Source organism: Mustela nivalis, assembly GCF_964662115.1.
Source record: "Mustela nivalis genome assembly, chromosome: 9".
Taxonomy (NCBI): domain Eukaryota; kingdom Metazoa; phylum Chordata; class Mammalia; order Carnivora; family Mustelidae; genus Mustela; species Mustela nivalis.
Window position 1 is genome coordinate 111,968,702 of NC_139028.1, and position 24,680 is coordinate 111,993,381.

The window sequence follows — 24,680 nt, forward strand, 5'->3', positions numbered from 1 at the left end:
TTCTTTTTTTAAGATTTTATTTATTTATTTGACAGACAGAGATCACAAGTAGGCAGAGAGGCAGGCAAGGAGAGAGGAAGAAACAGGCTCCCTGCTGAGCAGAGAGCCCGATGCGGGGCTTGATCCCAGAACCCCAGGATCATGACCTGAGCCGAAGGCAGAGGCTTTAACCCACTGAGCCACCCAGGCACCCCTACCATTGAGTTTTTTTAAAAAGATTTTATTTACTTGACAGAGAGATCACAAGTAGGCAGAGAGGCAGGCAGAGAGAGAGGAGAAAGCAGGCTCCCCGCTGAGCAGGGATTCCCATCCCAGGACCCCAAGATCATGACCTGAACTGAAGGCAGGGGCTTCACCCACTGAGCCACCCAGGTGCCCCTCTGCCATTGATTTTTAAGGCCTAGCCTAGGGACTTCTGTACTGTTGTGCAGGTTGTGTACTGCACACCTCTATGGGACACCATTCACGTATGTTATCCCTGTAGGTTTCACTATTCTTCCGATGGTCTTCCAGCAGATGGCAGTAAGGTTCATGAATATAAGGTGGCTTTTGCTAATCTAGATTCGGGTGTACACTGGTGTCATTACCTCTCTTAGATACATTGAGCCCCAGTCTTTTTTCTCTCTGGGCCCCAGTCTTACTTGTAAGCTTTTCTTTTTTCTTTTTCTGTGTTTCTTTCAAATATTTTAAACTTAAAGAATTCCAAGTACATTACAAAAAACTCCCACGTAAACTTCATTCTAGTTCACCAGTTGTTAACATTTGCCTACTTTTGCTTTATTTCTCCCACCTCCGCTCCATAGGTACATCTTTTTTTTCTTTCTTTTCTTTTCTTTTCTTTCTTTTTTTTTTTTTTTAAGATTTCTTTTATTTGAGAGAAAGAAGAGAGCACAAGCAGGGCAGAGGGAGAGGGACAGGCAGACTCCTGGCTGAATAGGGAGCCCAACATGGGGCCTGAAGGCAGACATTTAACTGACTGAGCCATCCAGGCACCTGATACATGTTTTTTCCGGAACTGTTTAAGAGCTGATTGCAAACATCCTGCCCCTTCACACCCCTTTCCACTTTAGAGTGTTTGTGTTTGTCTTCGTTGGGGGGGGGGGTATGATTTTATTTATTTATTTGACAGAGATCACAAGTAGGCAGAGGCAGGCAGAGAGAGAAACGGGGAAGCAGGCTCTCCACTGAGCAGAGAGCCCGATGCGGGACTCGATCCCAGGACCCTGAGATAGGACCCGAGCCGAAGACAGAGGCTTAACCAGCCACCCAGGCGCCCCTATCTTCGTTTTTGAGCAAGAATTTTTTTCAGGAATGTACATAGCCACAGTACACTTACTATATTTAGGAAGTTTAATATTGGTACCATATAGTTGACCCTTGAACATCATGGTAACAAGCAGTGAGTGCCATGTAGTCAAAAATTCACCTATAACTTTGATTCTCCAAAAATGTAACTACTAATCGCATACCATTAACCAGAAGCCTTACTGCTAACGTGAACGGTCAGCTAACACACATTGTGTATGTTCTGTGCACTGTATAATATATGCTCAAGAATAAGCCAGAGAAAAGAAAACGTCATTATGAAAGTCAAAAGGAAGAAAAACTACATTTACAAGTACTATACTGTATTTATTGGGAAAAAATCCACGAGAATGAGCGTGGATTCAAGCACCTGTTGTTGAAGGATCACCTGTGCTTTTATTGGTTACGTAGTCCGCGTTCAGATTTTGTCTCTGTCCCAGTGGTGTCCTTTACAGCCATTTTTACCCCTTGATCCAATGTTCAGTCTGTAGTCCTCACACATGGCATTTATGTGTTCTCAAATCTTATCTCCTTTATTTTTTGCTGTTTTTTTTTTATTGAGGAATAATTAAGTACAGTGTTGCACATACGGGGTGTGCAGAGTAATGGTTCAGCAGTACTGTGCATTACTCGGCGCTGTAAGTGTACCCGCTCCAAATCCCCTTCACCTTTTCACCCCGCTCCCACCTCCCCTCTGGCAAGCAGCAGTGTATTCCCTGTAGTTAAGAGTCGGGTTTGTCTCTTTCCTTTGTTCACTTGTTTATTACTTTCCACGTGTGGACGAAATCATAGGGTATTTGTCTCTGTTTGACTTATTTCACCTAGGGTTATACCCTCTACGTCCATCCATGTTGTGAATTTCTCAGTCTGGGTTTTCTGGTGTTTTATTAGATCTTGGTTGTTATTGGCAACAATACCACAGAAGTGATGTTGTGTTCTTGGTGCAGTACACCAAAGAGGCACATGGTTAATCTGTTCCACTCGGAAGCATTCTGTGTTGAAACTGTGCTTGTGGTCTTAGGAGCAGAGACGTCTATATACTTAAACTCTCTGACTGTAGGAATCCTGCTTAGTATTTGCTCTCCTAAGAAGGCAGCACTCTGTTCAGCTTTCTGTCCCATCAGGTGAGCCTGATTTGCCTCCCAGCTCTCTTCCTTTGCATTTCCGTCAGGAATCCTAATGCCTGTTACTTCTCCTAGTGCCACATCCCTTGTCTGGACTCCTCAGCCAGGGATTGTTTCTTCTGTACAGCCAGCATACCTTCAGGGTAAAAGTTTCAAGTTAGGATATGTTGGTTTTAGCAAGGTTAGGCTTCAGAGGTGAATATTGTAGCTGGACCATGGGGAAGATCTAGGTGCCAGGGGGTCCCCTTGAACAGAATCAAGTTCATTTTACCCTCAATCACAGTCTTACAGACCTGTCCTGTTTTGATTATAGTTAAAATGTGAGTGTTTACTGCAGGTCACTAACAATGCTAAGCATTCTACTGCATTGGTGTCCTATAAAAACAGCTCTAGGAAATAGGTGTTACTTTCTTTTACAAAAGAAAAAACAAAGCTTTAGAATAGTCATGTAAGACAATATGGCTAAAAATTAACCAGGATCCGAACTCCTGTCTCTCCAGCTCTGAAGCCCTTGCCCTTCTTCATGAACAGAAGAACACAGCAAAAGGACCATTTGTGTTGAAGTTAATAACCTTCACAGGTTGAAATTCAAATACAGGGTCCTTGCTAGATTGATGGTAATCACTAGCAACTTTTACACACACTTCTTGAGTCTTTAAGTAGAAGAACTTAGATCTTTCCAGTCTGGCTGTCCCTCACCACAAGACCCACTTGTCTGAGACAGTCTTGATTTATACCTATTTCCTAACAATTAGTAAGAGTGTCCCCATTCATTTTCACAGGTATTGCGGTTTAGATAATAATGTAGTTCCCCACCCACTGTCCTTCCTGAGTTCTCTTCGGGTTAACAGAGAGACTGGGGTTCCCTTGTGGCCAACACGAATAGAGTTGGGTTTCATTTTATCCACCTCTCTCTCCTGCTCCCACCCCATTTGTTATCCATACCTTAGCTTTGGTTTTATAGTGACCAGATGAATTTGTCGCCATGGTTTGCTTCATTCAGTCAGCCATTAAAGAGTTTATCACACTTCTTCAACCCTTTCTGTTGAAATATTTCAAGACATTGGTATTTTATCCCATTGTACTTCAGTAGCCATCTCTAAAAAAAAGAAGTTTCTAAGTTTCTGTGAACCTGTACAGAAACCGCAGGAACCGTTTGCAGTATGAGTCCTCACTCCTGACCTACAGTTTGATTTTCATTTATCAGATTCTCTTAAGGAGCAGTGCGTCTGAACTGCGTGTTGTGTAATTACATTAGCGTAATGCTTCTCCGATGTGCAGGACACAGCCCAAGAGCAGGCCTGGCCCTGTGCTCCCGGGTAACCTGTGTTCCCTTTTCTTTTGGCAGTGCACGATCTGATTTTCTGGCGAGATGTGAAGAAGACGGGTTTTGTCTTTGGCACCACACTGGTCATGCTGCTCTCCCTGGCAGCGTTCAGTGTCATCAGCGTGATTTCTTACCTCATCCTGGCCCTTCTCTCTGTCACCATCAGCTTCAGGGTCTACAAGTCTGTCATCCAAGCTGTACAGAAATCAGAAGAGGGCCATCCGTTCAAGTGAGTGGAAGTATCACAAGTAACACTCACCAGTTTAGAGAAGGGGTTTGCTGAGGATGGCGGGCAGGTCTGCCGATCAAACCGGACTAAGGGAAGAATTAGCCCAAAGCAGCTGATCCCTCGCAGGAACCGTCAGCTAGAAACCTTGTCTCTTCAGAAGGGACCAAGTTAGGAGCCAAATAACTTTTGGACAAATTAGGGGCTCACACTTTAATATCAAAGACGACTGCCTGAACTCCTGAGTGGGGTCTCCAGGACAGCACCCAGTTAGATGGGGTCCCAAGGACATGCTTAAGTTCCCTATTATATAGTTAACTATTTTTGATTTGGTTTGGTTTTGGCTTTGATTTTTTAAACATTTTTAATTTAAATTCAGTTAATTAACATACAGTGTATTATTAGTTTCAGAGACAGAGTTCATTGATTCATCAGTCTTATTTATATAAGACCCAGTGCTCACTACATCACATGCCCTCTTTAATATCCAACACCCAGTACCCCTGGGGATAAAAATATATGTTTATAAAAAATAAAAAATTTAAAAAAATTTAAAAATTAAAAAATATATATATCCAACACCCAGCTACCCCATCCCCCAGCCCCCCCCCCATATAGTTAAACCTTAGAACAACTTTGAAATCTCAGTATTGAGGCTATGCTCTTGGCAATATCAGAATTTGATATGCTCACTCTTAGTTTTATTACTGATTTCCTTCTTCTCTCTCCCTTAGTTTTCTAAACCTCCCCTGCCCCCCCCCCCACCCTTTAGTTTTCTTACTGCCAGGAACAAGTCTTGAGGTAGGTCATGCATTTCTAGAATCCACTTGCTAGCTTTTCTGTGTTGTAACTTTATTTTTTTTAAGATTTTATTTGTTTATTTGACAGAGAAGGATCACAAGTAGGCAGAGAGGCAGGCAGAAAGAGAGAGAGAGAGAAACAGGCTCCCTGCTGAGCAAAGAGCCCAATGCAGGGCTCGATCCCAGGACCCTGAGATCATGACCTGAGCCAAAGGCAGCAATTTAACCCACTGAGCCACCCAGGCACCCTTGTGTTGTAACTTTTTTTTTTTTTTTTTTAAGATTTTATTTATTTATTACACAGAGAGAGATCACAAGTAGGCAGAGAGGCAGGCAGAGAGAGAGGGAAGCAGGCTCACTGCTGATCAGAGAGCCTGATACGGGACTCGATCTCAGGTCCCTGAGATCATGACCTGAGCCGGAGGCAGCAGCCTAACCCACTGAGCCACCCAGGCTCCCCTGTGTTGTAACTCTTAACAAATGTTTTCCTCACACTTTTCCTCTTGGAAATCTTAGCCCTTGAACAATTTTAATATTCGCAAATGGCAGTTTTTTTAAAGCCTTTTTCTTATAGGGAGAGAAACTCTTCTGTGACCTCTCAAGACTATGACAGAATCGGTGTCTGGCTGCAGCTCTGGTCCTTTTTTAATTTTCTCTTGGTGAAAATAGAAGACAGTTTAAACTATATGTGGCATTTTTTTTTTTAAGATTTTATTTATTCATTTGACACAGAGAGATCACAAGTAGGCAGAGAGGCAGGCAGAGAGAGAGAGAGGAGGAAGCAGGCTCCCTGCAGAGCAGAGAACCCGATGCGGGACTCGATCCCAGGACCCTGAGATCATGACCTGAGCCGAAGGCAGTGGCCTAACCCACTGAGCCACCCAGGCGCCCTATATGTGGCATTTAAAAAGTTATTGCCGGGGTGCCTGGGTGGCTCAGTGGGTTAAGTCTCTGCCTTCGGCTGGGGTCATGATCCCAGGGTCCTGGGATCGAGCCCCGCATCAGGCTCTCTGCTCAGCAGGGAGTCTGCTTCCTCCTCTCTCTCTCTGCCTGCCTCTCTGCCTGCTTGTGATCTCTCTCTGCCAGATAAATAAATAAAATCTTAAAAAAAAAAAAAAGTTATCGCCAGTTAATTTTAACAAATCAGTAGCTGTTCACTGAGTGAATAAATATGACTTTTGCCACAAGTTCAGGGGTCTTAGGATTTTTCCTCTTTTGCAGGATACTGTTGTGGATCATGAAATGTATTTTGTCAAGTTGTATAAATTATGGCATCTATTTTTTATAACTTTTGTATTAGGTTGTAAATACTTTCTTAATAAATAGAAAAGGAAAGCTTATCTGTTCCTTTTCTGTTTTTCCCACAAGACTGTAGGCTCTTTAAGGCAAAAGCAGTCTTTTTTTTCTTGAACGCCAGCACATGGCAGAGGGTCTGATACCCAGTAGGCACTCACTGAGTACTGAGGGAATGAAACTGGTTATGAGCGCATGCTTACATGCGTTCTCTGGCGCATCTGTGAACAGAACCCAAGTCTTTGTCTTTTTCTATAGTTGTGAACCCTGTCAGACTCCGTATCTCCACCGTCTTTTTTCTTTTGTTTACAAATATTTTATAATGCCTCTTTTAATGTTTTGAAATGAAATTCATAGATAGCTATAAGCAAAATTTCAAAAATAGACTATACTTGTAATAGAAAGGAATGAGAAGATGGAAGGTCTTCTCGTATCCCAGTCAATATTTAACTGCTTGGACATGACTATACACCCACAAAAAACAATAGAGACATTATATACTTACACTTAGATGTGTAATCTCCAATACAGATGTGACTTTCCAAAGTGGTCTAAAATATCTTAGTAAAGTTCAGAATACACAAAATACAGTCTTTTTAGAAAATTCAGGGTATGTTAAAACTGGGGGAAATACCTTGTTTTTATATGTCCTGGGCTTTTGATCATTACAAATGAATATCCTATGAGGCCATAAAAGTTTATGCACGGCATAGGACACTACTTTATTGTGTATGACTGCCCCACACTTTGCAGACATCTGGCATCTTTGCCTCTGTCTGCTGAAAGACGATGGGACCCTCTCCCCAGCCCATGACAGAAAAATGCTCCTACAGATTTCTAAAATGTGCCCTTGGGGGAATTTCACACCCTAAATAACTGCTCTACTAGCAAAGATGTTCTTCTGTGTCAAATGTATGACTGTTGTTTCTTCTTCTGGAAGAGCCTACCTGGATGTAGACATTACTCTGTCCTCAGAAGCTTTCCATAATTACGTGAATGCTGCCATGGTGCACATCAACAGAGCCCTGAAACTCATTATTCGTCTCTTTCTGGTGGAAGATTTGGTTGACTCCTTGAAGGTCAGTTGCTTCTACAGCTTTTGGTGGTGAGGCTGAGGACAGCCAGGGACTAAGTTATAAATCAGAGGAAAACCAGTAAATAGGATTTTATCACACAAAACCAAGTGTATGCTTATCTCAACCAGCCTGTGAAAAATGGAGGTAGGAGTCAGGAGAGGAGGAGACATCTCCTGCCCCCGTGGAACTAAGTGCCCTCCCAACAAGGGAGCATCACTCACCAAAACATAGTCACAGTCTGTCTCGGAGCTTCAGAGAACTACGGAATTCTCTGATGCACCCTGCAAGTGTGTGGTGCGGACGAGGTAGAACCTTCATTGTGCCATTATAATTGTGTGTGGCATACGTCCCTAAGTTTATGCAGACTTAATTGGCAAGGGGAGAATGGCATCAGTTAACCTAAATTTTGCATTACGATGGCTCCTGCGTAATCCTCTGATGTTGGCTTTCACAGCTGGCTGTCTTCATGTGGCTGATGACCTATGTTGGTGCCGTTTTCAATGGAATCACCCTTCTGATTCTCGGTAAGGCGACAAGGAAAATGTCTCCATGCTCTTTGAAGTACAGCTAGCCCTTGAACAACACAGCTTTGAACTGTGGGATCCCACTTATACGCAGATTTTTTGCAGTACAGTATTGTAAATGTATTTTCTCTCGGGATTTTCTGACTAGCATTTTCTTTTCTCTAGCTTACCTTACTGTAAGAATACAGCATATAATATACATACAAAATAATATGTTGATCGACTGTTTGTGTTCTCAGTAACGCTTCTGGCCAAGTTTTAGGGGAGTCAAAAGTTCTGTGCAGATTTTTGACTGTGTAGGGTGTCCATGCTCCTAATCCCCATGATGTTCAGCGGTCATTTGTAATTGGTAAAAAGTAGGAGCCAAGAGAATGCCTGGCATGTCTCCACTCCTTCCATGTGGCCCAGCCTTTAACATCTATAAACCTTGAATTAGATGTTGGAAGAACCTGTGTTTGTGGCCATAGGGTTTTTGAAAGGGCCTAACTATAAAGGTCCTAACTATGAAGTGAAAATAGAAGTAAAGGAGAGTTGCCTACATTTGTGTTAAATATAGGGATCTTACAGAAATCATTTTCATAATTTAGAAATTATTTGTGATACAAAGAAAGCCTGTGTACCTATAGCTAACCGTCCTTAATTATGAGCCCTAAGTAGGATTTCTCATATTTAAGATCTGTGTTTCCCCGTATTTCATGAGGAAAATGTATATTCCTTGAATCTTGGGTCTTTTTGACTGTCTCACATGTACACTTGCTGTGTCCTATGATTCTCTTACAGCCGAACTGCTCGTTTTCAGTGTCCCCATTGTCTATGAGAAGTACAAGGTAAGCACTTGCCTGTTTTGAATCATATATGCCTGTTGATGTATGACTAGCTTTAGTCCATTTTTTAGTTATTGAAAATTTGGAGTGATCATTTTCTTTCTTTTCCTTTCCTCTCCCTCCCTCCCGCCCACCTGCCTTCCTTCCTTCCTTCCTTCCTTTACTTATTTTAGAGAGAAAGTGCACAAGCAGGAGGGGGCAGGGGGAAGAGGAGGGAGCATCTCAAGCAGGCTCCACACCCGGCTTGATCTCACGACCCTGAGATCACAGCCTGAGCTGAAACCAAGTGTAGGACACTTAACTGACTGAGCCACCCAGGCACCCCATGAACGATCATTTTGTAACCATTTCTGCAGTCTGAGTTTTAAGTCAGGAGCCTGTGAGAAGTAGTGGTTTCCTCTACCAAGAGAAACTGAAGTTTAGGAGAGAGAAGGGTAGGAAGGTACCTTTTTATGACTTGTTGTATGTCTTTTAAGTTTTTCATGGGGATGCATTATCCGTTCAAAAAAATAAGTTGAAAAAATGCTTAAATAAATAAAAGCTGATGTCTGAAAAGAAATTTAAACTGTCAAGGCTATTATGGGACTCCATCTGTGTGAAGAGATGATTGCTTTGTAGAATGGTACAGCCTTGCCAGATGCTCTGAGGTTGTTCCTTATAGATTAAGTCCTCAATCAACAGACTTTTATTTATACCTTTTGATATTAAATGAATTAGTCTTACCTAGGAGCCAAAACAACATTTGTGATTACAGAATATAGGTTAGATAATTTTTAGTATTTACAAAATGCTTTACTCCAGTTTCTGTAAAGGAAATACCTAGCAAGTAAGACCTTAGCAAAAGAAACAAGAGATTTTTACTTCAACAGACTATTATAAGGCGTTTATGGCATAATTTAAAGTCTGAAACCTGGAAGGTTTTGGGGGTGGGGTTGTTTTGTTTTGTTTATGGGCTCCATGCCCAGTGTGGAGCCCACCACAGAGCTTGAACTCACAACCCTGAGATCAAGACCTGAGCTGAGATCAGGACTCGACTGAGCCACCCAAGCACCCCTAATACCTGAAATGGGGGGGAGGCTTTTTGGTTTTCTAAGATTTTATTTATTAGATAACTAGAGAGCACAAATGGTGGTGGGGGGAGAGAGAAGTGGGCTTCCTGCTGAGCAGTGAGCCTAATGTGTGGGGCTCGGTCCCAGGGTCCTGGGATCATGACTCGAGCCGAAGGCAGATGCTTTACCAACTGAACCATCCAGATGCCCCAATACCTGAAGTTTTTAAATACTCTTAAAAACTGGGCATTAGGGGCGCCTGGGTGGCTCAGTGGGTTAAGCCGCTGCCTTCGGCTCAGGTCATGATCTCAGGGTCCTGGGATCGAGACCCACATCGGGCTCTCTGCTCAGCAGGGAGCCTGCTTCCTCCTCTCTCTCTGCCTACTTGTGATCTCTGTCAAATAAATAAATAAAATCTTTAAAAAAAAAAAAAACTGGGCATTATTGGGGCGGTTGGCTGGCTCAGTTGATAGAGCATCTGACTCTTGATATCATCAGGGTTGTGAGTTCAAGCCCTGCACTGGGTGTGGAGCCTACTTAAAATAAAAAATAATAATAAATTTTAAAAACTGATGTTATTCTCATTTCCCAGAATATACAATAGTGTTTTTAAGAAATGGTTAAACTAGGTAACATTATTTTCAGGAAAATTGTTAATCTGTGTGTTGCCATAACTTGAGTCTCTTCCCTTTCCTTAAAGACCCAGATTGATCACTATGTTGGCATCGCCCGTGATCAGACCAAGTCGATTGTTGAAAAGTAAGTATACTTTAATTCCACGTTTTATCAGAATGTGTGCTTTTCTTCCCCAATTATTTTAGGCCTCTTCTATAAATACCGACTCAAAGAAAGAAATCTTGATCCTGAAGAAAAATGTTGGTTAATAGTTTGATTTTTACTACAAATTATTTCATCCTACTTCCTTAGAAAACATTCTTTATATCTTAGATTAAAAAGGAACCATGGAATTAGAACCTTTTGCCTTTCTGACTTGGCCTTTTAAGTGTCTGAAGCTACCCCCCCCCCACATTAATCAATTTTAAGCCAAACTCTTCCCTCCTTTTTCAGAAATAAGAGGTTTGGGGGGGGGGGGGCTTTTTGTTTGGGTGGTTAGTTTTTTAGATTTTATTTATTTATTTGACAGGGACACAGTGAGAGAGGGAGCACAAGCAGGGGGAGTGGGAGAGGGAGAAGCAGGCTTTCCACTGAGCAGGGAGCCTGATGCGGGGCTTGATCCCAGGCTCTGGGATCACGACCTGAGCCAAAGGCAGACACTTAAGAACTTAAGCCACTTAAGCCACCCAGACATCCCCAGAAATAAGAGCTTTACTAAATAAATGACTCAAAACCAATGCTACTTTTCCTCAACTACCAAATCCCTGTTTTCTCTCCTTTTTTTTGAACCAATTTAGTATTGAAATCAACTAATAAACTATTGGTAGACATTTTTATGACTCCCTCTACCAGGGAGCCATTGGGGTTTCTTTGTTTAGTTTTTTTGTTTTGTGCTTTTTTTTTTTCCTCCCAATCATGTCAAACACTAAGGAACCCACACTTCTAACTAAAATGTTGACATTTAAGAAATAGAACACAAGCAGCTAAACCTCTTTTGTGCACCCTCTTCCCCGCCCCAGTCCCTTTCACACCTCCAATTTTAGTGCTTTTCCTAATTTTGATAAGGGGGAACTACAAGTATATGTACACAGTTCTGGCTGGATGCCAGGGTCTTTACTTGCTATTTTGCTTTTACACGTATGCATTAGAGCTAACACCAGGCAAGGACAGTTAGCACAAATATGTATCTGGTTGCTGTTTACTTCTGATTGTGAAATATAGATGTCGCTTAGCTTTAAGTCTCATGTCTTGGTCAGTCCCTGTTGTGGGATCTAATTGTCAAGAGTGGCTTTGACATTGGCTGAGAGGTATGTGAATGCCCTTAGTGAAGAGTAACCTATTAATGCACAAAATAAAGGGTGGCTTTGGTGTCCGGCGAGGGGCCAGGAACTGTTGCCAGCTCCTATAGTCTTTTTTATCTGTTACCTTGACCCTTGACTCCTGGTTCCTTTTGTAGCGCTAGTGGGTCACCTAGCCTTCCCGGAGAAATGGGTTCTTGCGCTGCCAGTGTGTGGAACACAGCAGGTGTTAGGCCCAGATCCCCTTAATTCTTCTCTGGAACCCCAAGTGAAGGACCCAGGAGGTGCAGGCAGTACAAGAGGACAGGCCGCAGGCTGCCAGTGGCATTGCGAGGGCATGAATCTTTGCAGACCCCTCAGCTCATCCCAGACCAGACTCGGCCCCGCATTTTTCATCCAGAGTAAACCCTGATGGGAGATTGTACCACAATCTCCAGCAAGCCCATGGCCGTCTTTCGGTGTCACAAAAGTAAAAACCTAGGGGTGCCTGGGTGGCTCAGTAGGTTAAACCTCTCTGCCTTTGGCTCAGGTCATGATCTCAGGGTCCTGGAATCGAGCCCCGCATCAGGCTCTCTGCTCAGCAGGGAGCCTGCTTCCCCTTCCTCCTCTCTGTCTGCCTACCTCTCTGTCTACTTGTGACCTCTTTGTCAAATAAATAAAAATCTTTTAAGAAAAAAAAAAGTAAAAACCTACCTCTAATGTCCTTTCTCACCTTTTTCTTTCTTTTTTTTTTTTTTTCCTTCAATAGGATACAAGCAAAACTCCCTGGAATCGCAAAAAAAAAGGCAGAATAAGTACATGGAAACCAGAAATGCAACAGTTACTAAAACACCACTTAATAGTCATAACGTTCTTACCTGTGCTATGAAGGAACGTGCTCAGTGTCAGCTCGAGCCTGCATTCCAAGCTGCTTTTTCTTAATTTGTTTTCACCCCTCCTTTCCCGTTACCCTCAGTATCAAGCACAAGAATTGTTGGACTAAAAAAAGAACTGATACCTTAGGATCCAAAAGAATAAAGAAAGAGTCAAATTACTAGGATAAATCGTATCTTAATGGTGGCGGAGCTTTTACTTGTAGCTTGAAAGGGGAGAGGTTGGAGGTCAAGGAAAAAATAAAAGAAAGCACTGCTCTTGGACTCTGCTATCCAGGTCTCAAGGACTAGTCTTCCCCAGCTTCCCATCGGAGTTTTACCCTTATTTTTATGTTAAGAAATAATGATTAACTTATGAGGAAATTATCTGGGGACAGGAGTGGGATTCCTTCCTGTGGGTTTTGGCGAACCTCTGATCCCATCTTCCGGCCCCACAATGGGAGCAGCTACTCCTAATACTCTTCTTTGCGTAATGCTATAGCTTCCAACTCTGTGAATAACCTGTAGGTCATAGTGAGAGTTCCTGATTCCCAGAATGCCGCCTGGGAACCAAGAACGGAAATGGGAGGTGGGGCTGGGACGACCCTCCCCTCCCGCTCCCCCCAGGAAAGGAAAGTCTCTGCCATTTGGGAGGGCGGCGTCTGTGTCTATTCTCGTGGGCACCAGTGCTGGGCTTGCGCTTGAGAACTCATTCCTGAATGTGCTTTCCACCCTCTTCCCTGCCCACCTCACCTCAAGTTTAATAAATATGGTTGTACTTTTCTTATTATGAAATACATGTCTGTAACTGCTGTACACTGCTGTAAACTTGTTAGAGAAAAAGTATAATCCGCATGTGGGCTCCTCAGTTGTTGAGTTCTTGTAATCCTGTCTCAGTCCATGGGGGGGAAACATTCTCAAGAGGCGACTATAGAAACGTAAAAGGTCTTTTTTGCTTTTTGTCCTTTCTCCACAGCTTCCTCCTTCACATGCTACATCTTTAACCTGTGCTCATCATTGTACCCTAAGGACCAAAGCCAAGCTGGCTTGAGAGGAGACTGTGTGTGTCTGTGGTTAAGAGACCACAAATTAGTGTAAGAAAGTGTGTTCTTTGGTTCATACGGAGTTTTCACTTTGAGGCTAGCTTCTGGGTGTGTGTCCCGTGTTGAGGGCTCCTTTCATCTTCAGGCACATGAAATGTCTCAGCACCTGTCTTGGCCCAAGGTGCTTCTTTTGTGAGAGTTTTCCAAGAAGTTTTAGGTGAGGGCGACCAGGCAGGAGCAGATTGTGTCGATGGGGCTCTGTGTACGATTGAAAGATACACAGAACAACCCAGACGGACATCAGATGGAGGGCCGTCAGGAATCTCATTCCTGCTGAGGCTTCTTCCAAAGTGAAAATTCAGTCAACTTGAAAGAAGTCATCTGTGAGAGTTCCTTCAGGTTGTAAAACTCCTAGTCCTGATAGTCCAGAGGGAACGTGCGTTGGTGACTTTAAAGTAAGGGCTACAGTCTTTGACGGTCCCAAAGCACTACAACTCTCTAGAAGGTAGTGGAAGTTTTCTTTCTACTGTTTTGGAAAAGTTACTTCAGCATTTAGATGGGTAAAAGGTACCCTTGCCTTACTCCATTTTCCTATTTACTTAGCCCCCTTTCCTTTTTAAGTTTTAAGCTGATTTCAGTTGGAAACACATTCTGCATCCTGTCTTATGCCCTCCCAGAAAGACAGTGCTCTGATCAGCTTTTTGGGCTTCCCCTCCAGAGGACCCTTTTCTGCACTGGAAGCCTCCACACCTAGCTCTTCTGTTGTTTTACTGCTGTGTTTAGGTAATTGGACAGATCTTTGTGCCACACAGGAGTTTCGTGGGTTTTTTTGTTTTGTTTTTTTAAGGAAAACCTATAGATGAACTATTACTAATGAAAATGTGCGTGTATGTACGTGCAACATGAAAATACAGTAGCACCTAAGGAACTTGAATCTTGGTTCCTGTAAACTGCAAATTGATGTGGTATTAATAAAAAAGAAAAAATTAAAAAAAAACACAGTGACTGTGGTGTCGTTCTGCTACCTTTATTCTTTATACATACAGTTTGGGTAAAGTAAGAACCAGGCTTCCACCAGCCTCCATCCCCACTCCACTTGTGAGGCTTTAAAAATTAGCTCATAGTTGAGGCTGGTAATGATTCCCAAGATTGCCGAATTTCCATAGTAGAGCAAAGCTGTTGTGTTTGGTTTCTGAAAGATCCCAGAGACCCTCTTAAGAGGTGACCTTAGGAGAAAGAGGGTGAGGAGTGGAAGGGGCCGGCGGGTCCGCTGTCCCAGTTCAGCCTCACACCAACCTCAGAGGGTCGCCCGCCCGCAGCGTGAAGCAGCCTAGACGTCAGAGTCAGTCACCATGGAAAGTGGAGACCACATACATCAGAACCTTATTCCTTCAGATTTAGTCTTCCCCAAAACTAAGGCTGCCATGACCCTTAAGCTGGATTTTAAAAATTTATTCAACATACCTCTTAGAAAACTTAGGCTGAAATTTTTCTTTAAAAAATAACTGAAGCCAACAACTTCACAAATACACATACAAGTAATGTTCGAGTAATGTCACTAACGTGGCGTATAAATATGGATTCAGAGTAACATTTACATATTGGCCATAATAGCAAGCATACCATTAACAAAAAATTCATGAAGAAACTTCACCTGTTCATGTCAGACTCCCGAGGCAAGGAAGAGGCACAGAGAGAGGATGACCTGACCCCCCCCCACCCCCACTCCAAGAGGCGGTAGGGGCGGTCTAAGCAGGAACCCCTACAGTGGCACTGGGCCCACACCTGCTCAGATCTTCAGCTTCGTGAGCACTAGAGGGCTTATCCAAAAGGACTGCTGGGTGCTGCCATTTCTGATTCAAGACGGGGCCCAAGGATATGTGTTTCTAGTAGGTTCATAATGTGATGCTACGGGTCCAATGGCCACACTTGGAGAAGCCCCTGGGGTGCCTGGGGCTGCCTCTCAATGAAGACCCTCATTCCTGTCTTAAGGCTTCCGTCCCTGCCTGTCAAGCGGAAAAGCCCTTCCTGACCAGCTCTCTGTCCTGGCTTACCTGAACTTTGGCGGTGGGCTTGGGTAACCAGAAGAGGTCACCCCAATCTGCCTCCTGTTTTGGAACAGGCAGAGTCGCAAAAAGTGGTAAAATACTCATTCTGGATCTGAAAACAACATGCATGAAGAAAAAGAAAAGAATGGCAGTGCCCCGCCCGGTGCCATCCGTAATCCCTGCTCTCAAGCTCTTAATACTGACTCACAACCCCTGGAGGTTCAAACACGGAATTCACTTCTCAGCCAACTGACAGCTCGCGCAGTACTTCCTGAGTCCCTGGGGCACCTAGAACAGAACACAACGCCAGAGCCCTTGCCCTCCTGGGGAGGCCGCAGGACCTGGGCCGTCAGCCACGCTCCTGGACTTCTGAGGGAGGAGGCGGCTGCCGGAAACCTGGAGCTTAAGTCGGAGGCGGCCAGAGCTGCCCTAGGCGACACCGGTCCCAGGGAGCCATGCACATCTTCGCCATCCCCGGAGGCCACCCCGTTCTAACGGCCTGTGGCACCCGGTCCCACCCTTTGGCAGGCCCCATGGGAAAAGAAACCTTAATTGACCAGAGATTGGAAGGCCGAGGGGTGTAGTGCAAACAACACTGAGTTGGGAGTTGAGCTTTTTATTCTATTTCTATACTGTTCCTACCTGGCTGTGTGTGATCATTTCACTTTCCGAACTTCACTACCTGTCTGCGGAAGGGGTCGAGGGGGCGGGGACTGGTGGATCTCCAAGGTCATTCAGACTCTGACAATCTTGAATTATATAAAAATGCTATAAAATCCATGGTATAAAATCCAATTCCCAATCAGGACGAGTCAAGGGGACTGGGCCTGAGGCACTTGAACCTTGGGCTCTGGCCTGGGGGTGCTGGGATGAGGAAGGGCTTCCTCTTTGCTGTCTTGCGTTCCCACCCACAGAGGGAGACCCTGGCCCCGGGTGCCGGGGCCCCTCTGCCTCCAGGCCTCCCCGGCAAGTCCCACCTTCCCACTTTCAGGCTGTAAGACCAAAAGAACCGGCCTGGCCATGTGAAGAGCAGACACAGGCCCAGAGACTCCAAGAAAGGCCTGGAGAGTCACACATTAGTGCAGGATGTTTGGGGTCCCCCATCCCCACCTCTGTCCTCACTCTTTCCTCCTTTCTCCACCACCTCACAGCTTATCTCTGATACACGTATAATAAATAAGACATTTGCACGTAAGGGTGACTGGGACAGCTCTCTCCCCGCCCCTCTCCCTTTCATATAAAAGCATTAAATACAGTTTCAAAATAAAATACAAAGAGCAAAAAGGGCCTGATCTCGGGGCCACCTGTTCTCCACAGGAGAATGAATCTACACGCCCCACTCGGACCTGCCTGGGAGATCGCGGGGCCCCTTCCCGGCCCCACCGGGCCTGGCGCTGCCGCAGGGAAGAGAAAGGAAGGCCGAGGCCCGGCCCCAGGCCCTTGGGGACTGAGAATGGGTGGCACGTCCACCGTGTACGAAGGGGGACAAGGAAGGGACGGGAATAGAACGCCAACTACCGGGACCTCCAGTGCCCCGGGCTCGGACCAACGGGGACCCTAGAGCAGGAGCGCCTGACTGGGTTTAGGGGAAAACGGAGGTCTTCGGAGCATGAGAGGAGCAAAGGAGAAAAGTGCTAATCCCTTTACAACATCGGGGACCAGGAGGGCGCGGCAGGAGCGGGGGAGCCGGAAGGGGCCGCGGGGCGCGCTGTCCCCAGAGCCCCCACCCCCCCGTAAGGCTGGCGCAGCTGCCGGGGCCCGGCCCAGCTCCGCCCCCGCCTCTGGCCGCCCGCCCGCCGGCGGTCCAAGCGTCCTCCCCGCCCCGAGCGGGCTCCCGAGCCCCGCCGCCCCGCCCTCCGCTGGAGGCCCTCGTCCGCAGTCCCCGCCTACGAGCGGCCGCGAATACCAATGAGGGCCGGGGAGCGGCCGCCCCCGAACCGGGGGCCGTGCCTGCCGGCGTGCAACGCTACAGGGAGCTGGGCCCCGGCCAGCGGACGCGGCCGGCGCGGCCCTCCTGCCCCCCACCAACCCCCACCCCGCCCTCGGGGCCCTAATACTGACAGTCGGCAGGCGCCCCCCCCCCCCGCCCCCGCCACGGGCCTGGCGCGGGCTGGGGCTGCAGGCCCTTCGTGCACACGCTTGGCGGCCGCGCTGGCCTCTCGGGAAACGTGGGGCCCCGCGCTTTCCTCGGCGCACCGACGGGCCCAGGGTGGGGGGGCTCCCGGGCTGCGAGCGGAACCCGCGACCCCACCCAAGTCCTATCTCCGCCCGGCCCGGCCAGCGGGGCGGGGGCAGCGGCGCCGGCTGCTAGGGTCGCGGGAAGCAGGGTGTCCGGGCCCGCGGGCCGGCGGAGCACAGGACGGAGCCGCCCCGCCCGCCCCGCCCGCCCCGCGAGCCCGCTACGCCCGGCAGACGGCGCCCGCTTTGAGGTCCGCGCCGCCGTCGCGCGGCGCCGGGGCCGGCGGCCCGAAGCCCTCGTGGCCGTAGCAGCGCAGCGCCGCCTCCTCGTAGGCCTCCAGGATGGTCTGGCGCTCCTCGGGCGTGAAGTCCATGGAGAAGGGGTGCACCTGCAGGATGTGCCGCTTGATGGTGCTGACCTTGAGCGTGGCCAGCGCGCCCCCGCACACCATGCACACCAGGCCGCGCCGGCTGCCGTCGTAGTCCATCAGGTACTCGCCCCGCCAGCGCGGCTGGTAGTTCCGCCGCTGCTCTCGGCTGCGGGGCGGCGGCGGCGGCGGCGGCGGCGGGGGCGGCGGCGGGGGCAGCGGCGGGAAGGCGAGTCCTCCGGGCTCTTGGCCGTCCTCGTCATCCTCGTCGTCCTCGGTGGGCCGGTCCGACGGCTCCCCTGGGGAAAGCGGGACATCGCCTAGGAAGGGACAAAGGAGCGCATTGGAGCCGGCAGAGGGCCAGCCGCCCGCATCTCGCGCCTCAGCCCCGCCGCAGCCCACCTGGGCCCACCGTTCCCGTCCTCCCCGATATGCCCTTCAGCCTTCCGCTCTCCCCACCCGCTTCCACCCAAGCACTCCCAGCCCTCGGCCCCCGCCGGGCCCGGGTCCCTGCCCCCACTCTCCCGCGCCACCTGCTCTGGCCCTGCGCCAGCTCACCCCACCACTCCTCCTCCTCTGGCTCCTCCTCCTCTTCCCCACCCCCCTCCTCGGAGGCTGCGGCTGTGCGGAGGGCGGCAGGGTCCCTGGGGGGCTCGGGGCGGGGCAGCCCCAGGGCCAGCAGGTGAGCTGCCTTCTCGCTCCACTCCTGGGCGATGAGGGCCCTGACCGGCCCGCTGAGGCGCGTGGAGCCCGGGTGGCGCTGGCGGATGTGCCGCTTGATGGTGCTCATCTTGAGCGAGGCCAGCGCGCCCCCGCACACCATGCACACCAGGCCACGGCGGCCGCCGTCCAGCTCCATGAGGTACTCCAGCCGCCAGCGCTCCTGGTAGCGGCGACGGTGGTCCCGGCCCCGCGGCGACCGGCCCCGGACCCCCACCCTCTCGCCCTCCTCCTCCTCCTCCTCCTCCTCTGCGGGCGGCCCGGGCCTCTCAGGGACCCAGCCAGCCTCTTCCTTTTTTACGTCTGGGGGACTGAGGTCCTGAGAGGAGAGGGCTCCAGCAGTGGGGGCGGGGTCCCGGCTCTTTCTGGTCAGGTCCTGGGGGACGAGGTCATCGTCTGTTGGGGAAGGGGTGAGGGAGACGGGCTCAGCCTGGTGGCAGGGTTGCCCTTACCCACGCAGAGGGGTCCTCACCCCAGCCCCAATCTAGAGGCCCCAGCTGGTGTGGGGTGTATGTATGTGTCTGTGTCTGGGGGTGGGTGGGTGTAGACAGGAGTCCCTCCCGGTTTTGGTCACAGACCCCCACTTTGCAGCCCTAATATGGGGGGGGGGTCTCGGCCCTGGGAGGGGCCTCGCACCTGGTGGGGACCGAGGGAGCTCAGACAGTGTCTTGGGCTGGCCACCCCAGGCTTGCAGCAGGGCGCTGCGCTGCGGGCCGCTGAGCCCCAAGGAGCTGGGGTGCACCTCCAGCACGTGGGCTCGGATGTCGTCCAGGTGCAGGCTGGGCAGTGCCTGGCCACAGGCCATGCACACCAGCCGGTTCCCCCGAGGGTCATAGTCCATGAGACACTCTGCCCGGAACCAGTTCTGCAGGGACTCCTTCAGCCTCCGCTCCAGCCGCCGGGCCCCCAGCCCCCTGCTGCCCCCGGCCCTCCGGGAGGCTGAGAGGCGCCGACGCCGAGCCCGGGGTGCCACTGGGCCCCCTCGCCGCTGGCATCGGCTGCCCTCACCAGCTGGGGCTTTGCCTGAAAGGGTTGGAGGGAGGGAAGGAACTGAGATGCTGGCCCTCCAGGGAGTACCCCACCCCCCACCGCCACAGCCAAGTCCTCCACTAGCCTGTCCCTCACTCTAGACTCTGAGCCCCCAGCCTGACCTTGGCCCTGCTCTTCCTCTCTCCTGAGGCCTGAACTCCTCCAGCTCCTGCCTTGCACACAGACCGGAAACTCTACCCGCTCTGCCCTGACACCCAGATTCTAGCCCCTTCCCCGGACTTCACTGTCAAGCCATACCTTTCCAGCACCCTCTACTCCCAGCCTTCCCCCGCAGCCCCGCGAATGCCCCCACCTCCACTCTCCTTGCTCCTTCTAAAACCACAGAAGGCCAAGACCATCAGAGATGCTGCAGACCCCTTCCTCTCACTGCCCCGCCCCCAATACTGTACAAGAAGGACAGACCCCCACCGACACTCACTCCAGAAAGTGAGTTAGCTGCCTGAGAAGCCAGGGCTGGCCCTAGGGGGCCCCGCCCACCACCCAGGCCCCTGCCTCTCCAGGTCCTGTGTTACCTGGGCCCTTGGGTGGGCAAGCTTGCAGGCTAGCCCCTTCCTCCTCCTCTTCCTCTTCCTCTTCCTCCTCCTCCTCGGCCCCCTGGGCCCCCAGGCCCTCGGACTCTCCACAGGCCCCCAGCCCCAAGTGGGCATCCCAGCTGTTGCTGATGACTTCCTTCTCCCGGGGACTCCAATGCAGGGAGTAGGGGTGCTTCTGGCGGATGTGCCGTTTGATGGTGCTGAGCTTGAGCGTGGCCAGGGAGCTGCCGCACACCATGCACACCATGCCGTGCCGGGCAGGGTTGAAGTCCATCAGGTACTCCAGCCGCCAGTGGTCGTGGTAGTAGCGCCGGTGGTCACGGCCGGGGATGCGGCTCTTTCCAGGCCTCGAGGCCCGGGCCTCACAGTGGTCTGAGTATTTCCTGCCTGAAGATGCCGGGCCCCTGGCCCTGGAGGAGGGCAGGGGGGCGCTCCCCCAGGACCCCAAGGCACCCCCATCCAGCTGAAGATCTTGCCCTAAAGGGGAGGGGGGAAAGGGAGACAGTTTTTCAATGCCTGATATCCAGGAAATGAACCCAGGGCGGGGATTCTGCAGAGAAAGGGGGGTGGGGGAGGGGTCGTCTGGTGAGGGGGGGCAGGAAAAGGATGGCAGCAGCAATAAGAGGGAGATGGGAGAGCCCCGGAGTCAAAACATTGGCCCTTTACAAAGCGTGAGGACCCTTTAAGAGAGGACCAAGAACAAAAGGATGCAGGGCACTGCCAAGGGTCTAGCTCTGACTTTTTAAAAAATAAAGTGAAGGCCAAGGCGGCAGCCAGCTCTGTATGGCCCCCTTTCTGGCGGCAGGCTGTGAGGGAAAAGCCAGGAGAGCAGCAGGCCCGGGCGGTTATGGAGCAGAGCGGGCAGTGGCAGAACAAAGGGGGCATCTGTCTGCATCCAGGGCTGCACACAGGACCCACCCGTCTGAGGCCCCAGCCAGGAGGGCCCCACCCAAACATCTTCTCCCTTTTTCCAATAATGCCTCAAAGGCAGCCTTCTGAGAGTTCCCTTTGGGGGGGGCTAAGCATGGCCAGTTTCCCAAATACAGGCACCCCTGAGAGGGGAGGGATCCCCAAGACAAAGCTGTCAACACCTCCAGGGACAGGAGTTTCTAGGACCCTGGCGTCCCTAGACTCTAGGGAGAACCAATGACCCTGCAAGGGGATGGCTCAAGGGAAGGGAGTGGCCACCACCCACCGAAGCCCATTAAGTCTTTCTGGGGATTTATTTTTTGCTCTCGCAGAGAACCAGCCACTGCCCAGCAATCAGGGGGCAGGCACTGGAGAGGCCCAAGCACAGCACACTAAGCCAGCGGTGTGCCCTTTTGCCAAACAGGCAGACACCCCCAAGCAGTCCCGACCTTCCCTGCAGTTTGGACTCTGTTTTATTTAGAAAAGGGTTTCCTGGCCACATAAGCTGAATGGACAAGTGTGGTCATGCTCCCACTGGAGAATCTCAGGGTCAGAGAAACAAAAGACAGGACCAGAGAGGGCTCCTGTCACCATTGTGGGTTTTTTTGTTTGTTTTGATTTAAGTAGATCCAAAGAAAAAAGCACTGGCTTCAAAGTCAGAGACCTCGGTTCCAGTATGGTTTCACTGGTAACTTGCTCTGTGATCTTTGATAGGTCATGTGGCTCTCTGGGCCTCAGCCTCTTTGTCTGAAAAGGCACCGGAGAGCTAGCTGGTCTCCAAGCATCCTTCCAGCGCCGGATCTAAGCCAGTCTAAGGTGGATTGGCCCTTTAAGAGCCCAAAAAAAGGGGAGGAGCTGAGATTCTTTAAAAACAAAAGGGGATGGGGAGTTTCTGGGAGGGGAGCTCCGAGATTGGGGCAGTCTCCCTAGCCCGGACTGAACCGTCACGGGTCTTCAGGCGGGGACCCGGCAGCAGGGGAATGAAGAACCACAGCGTCCTCTGAGAGCGAGCGGGGAGGACGGGCTGGTCCTACTATAGCTGACAAATTGTGGCAAAATTTTCTTAAAAAAAGGGAGGCGATAACGCGCGGACAGGAGGGAGTATCTGCCTTTGTGAGCGAGCCCATCCCTTTAAAAACTACCCGCGGTGGGTTAAGGTAGCGGTGGGCCCCCCGAGGCTCCAGCCAGCGCTTTCCTAGAAAGAACGTTGGGGCGGGGTGGGGGGTGTTGGAGAAAAAGGTTTCCTGTCTGTAAGCAAGGCCACGGGAGGGGAGGAGCAGCCCGACTTAAAGCAGCGGAGTTCCCAGCTCAGCTCCTCTGGGGGAAGCCTCCCGAAAGGGACCCCCCAGTCTGGGCAGACTTTTAAGAGACAAGCCGGATAAGGGAGACCACCTGGGAGTCTGAAAGAGAAAGGGGCGGGGGCGCAAGTCCAACATCCCAGAGCGCGCGCCCCGTGGCGCCGGGCCGGGCCCTTTGGAGACCCCTAGGCCTGGCCTTGAAGGCGGGGGCCGCGGGGCCCTTTAAAGGGGAGGGAATCCGCCCGAGCCCCGCAGGCGGACCCCGGTAGCTGGGCGGAGGGCTCCCCTGCTGGCCCTGCAGGCGCGATCTGCGCCCGCCAGGTGGCGCCCCCGGCCGCCCTGCCCGCGTCCCCCCCTTTGTTCGGCGGCGGAGAGGGGCCCGGAGCCCGGAGCCGCAGCCCTCCCCTCCCCCCATGCCGGGGCCCCCGCCCGAGCCGCCGGCCCCAGCTCTTACCGCCGTCGTCCTCCTCGGGTTCCGCGCCGCCGCTCGATCCGGCGGGCGGCAGCCGTCGGCCCCGTGCGGAGGCCGCTGTTGGCCCGGGGCCGCCCCTGCCGCCGCCGCTCCGGCTCCGGTGGTCCCCGCCGGGCTCCATGCGCTGCGCTGCGGAGCGGGGCCCCGGGGCGGCGGGGCGCGGGGCCGCGGGGCCGGCGGCGGCCCGCGCGGGGCGCTCGGTGCTCGGGGCCCCGGGGCGCGGGGCGCATGCACGGGGCGGCTGGCCGCACGGACGGCTGGCTGCTCGCTCGGCGGCGCGGGCTGGACCGGGGTGGGGACTCCTGTCTGGGGCCCCTGGGGCTCCTTTAAGGGCTCCTGGGTAAATTTAAAGGGGCCGCGCGCTATTTCCTCCTGCCAGCTCGCGGGGGGCTGGAGGGGAGAGGCGGGAGGCGACGAGCTGGCCCGAGGCTCCGCAGCCGGCGCCCGCCCGGGACGTTGGGAGCACAGACCTCGCCGCCCTCGCGGGCCCGTACCGCCGCCTCCGGGGCTCCGGTCCCGGCTCCTGAAGGGTCACTGAAGTGGCGAGGGGCGCCCGCGTCCGCTGCGACGCGCTTCCACCCGGGCTCGGCTCGCAGCCACTGCCCCCTCGGGGCATCTCAGCGCCTGGCTCCCCGCACCCGTGCCGGCCGGAGACCGCCCGGTGGGAGGCCCAGGGTCCCCGCCGGGGCTGCCTCCTCCCGCGCGAGCTCGGCGCGGGCCCCAGAACGGACGCGACTGGCAGGGGCCCCAGATGGCCGCGGCCCCGCCGAGAGGGTGGAGCCGCGGGGGCGGCCGCGCCCCCTCCCGCGGGAGCCGCCCCGGAGCGCCGGGAGTTCGGGCTCCTCCATGGGAGGGGCGGACGGGCGAAGCTCGCCGAGAGCCGGCCGGGGGCGGGGGCCGCAGCTGCACAGACTCGGGCCGGGAAGAGGGGGCGCGCTGTAGACTCGGGGAAAGCCGGCTGCGCCGGGGCTCGACGCTGCGGAACCGAGGGGGCCCCAGACTGAAAGCCGGGAAGAGAGGGCGTGCGCCGAGGTGACTCAGGCTCCGGCCCCCGGAGGCCTGGGGGTGCCAGACGAAGCCCTTGACGCGCCCCCCAAACCCCCGCCCGGCCCGAGGAGGCGAAGAACGCTGACCCCGGGCGGGGTGTCGAGCACCTCGGGACGCGCGCCACCGCGGCTGCGAAGCGCTGGGACGCACCCTGGCCGCAAGCCCCGGGATGCCTTGGGGCCCCCAGCTCCCAGGAAGCGGAGAGAAGGGATCCCGAGAAGCAGCGGGGGGCGCGGGTCTTTCCGCGAGGACCGGCTGGAGGAGCAGGTGCTCGCTTTGCCTGTGGTTGGTCGCCCACAACAAAGGCGATTCCTAGAGATCCAAATTACAGGGTGCGGAGGCCATGCAGGGTCTTATTATCTCGAGGTGGGTTTTATGCTTTTCCCTGGGGAGGTACCCAGAGATCCGTCAAAGAAGTCACCCTGGACAGACTCGTTCGCCCATCCAGCACCTACTGTGTGCCAACACGCTTGTAGGCGCTGGGCGGTGAAGGAGACAGACAAGACTGATACTGTTTATGACTTAACAGGCACCAACGGCTTATAAAAAGGAAACAATTCCAGCCCTTCGGGAGCCATGGGAAATATTAAATTACTTGGAACACAGGAAGCCTATCCCCTAAGCGTTCGTGAAGAGTGGCCCAGAGCTAAAATTTCTTAAGTACTTGAAGGTGTCTGTCACCACTTGGAGATGTTGTCCCCA

At 51.7% G+C, this 24,680-nt stretch overlaps 2 protein-coding genes across 6 annotated transcripts in view; one reads left to right on the forward strand and one right to left on the reverse strand.

The window, feature by feature from the left end:
• The window catches only part of RTN3 (reticulon 3), a 66,944-nt gene extending 52,584 nt beyond the window's left edge, over positions 1-14,360 (forward strand). For 2 of the 3 annotated variants that reach the window (XM_082748187.1, XM_082748186.1), the window contains 6 exons: positions 3,778-3,985; positions 7,016-7,154; positions 7,606-7,675; positions 8,456-8,502; positions 10,249-10,307; positions 12,210-14,360. In XM_082748187.1, coding sequence (XP_082604313.1) covers positions 3,778-3,985; positions 7,016-7,154; positions 7,606-7,675; positions 8,456-8,502; positions 10,249-10,307; positions 12,210-12,255 — 569 coding nt within the window. In that variant the 3' untranslated portion in view covers positions 12,256-14,360. The remainder of the gene's footprint in view (positions 1-3,777; positions 3,986-7,015; positions 7,155-7,605; positions 7,676-8,455; positions 8,503-10,248; positions 10,308-12,209) is intronic. The other variant, XM_082748188.1, reaches the window with a different exon arrangement.
• Positions 14,361-14,792: 432 nt separating this feature from the next.
• On the reverse strand, positions 14,793-23,512 carry ZFTA (zinc finger translocation associated; the record flags this gene model as incomplete). 3 transcript variants are annotated; one of them, XM_082748193.1, is made up of 5 exons in its annotated part: positions 14,793-18,269; positions 18,508-19,065; positions 19,306-19,692; positions 20,232-20,729; positions 23,402-23,512. In XM_082748193.1, 4 exons carry the CDS (start codon positions 20,524-20,526, stop codon positions 17,803-17,805), a joined length of 1,707 nt encoding a protein of 568 aa, XP_082604319.1. In that variant the 3' UTR covers positions 14,793-17,802. The 3 variants fall into 3 exon arrangements, with proteins under 3 accessions (XP_082604319.1, XP_082604318.1, XP_082604320.1); XM_082748192.1 differs by lacking the exon at positions 23,402-23,512 and adding an exon at positions 22,914-23,052; XM_082748194.1 differs by lacking the exons at positions 18,508-19,065; positions 19,306-19,692; positions 23,402-23,512 and adding an exon at positions 22,914-23,052.
• Positions 23,513-24,680: the final 1,168 nt, after the last annotated feature.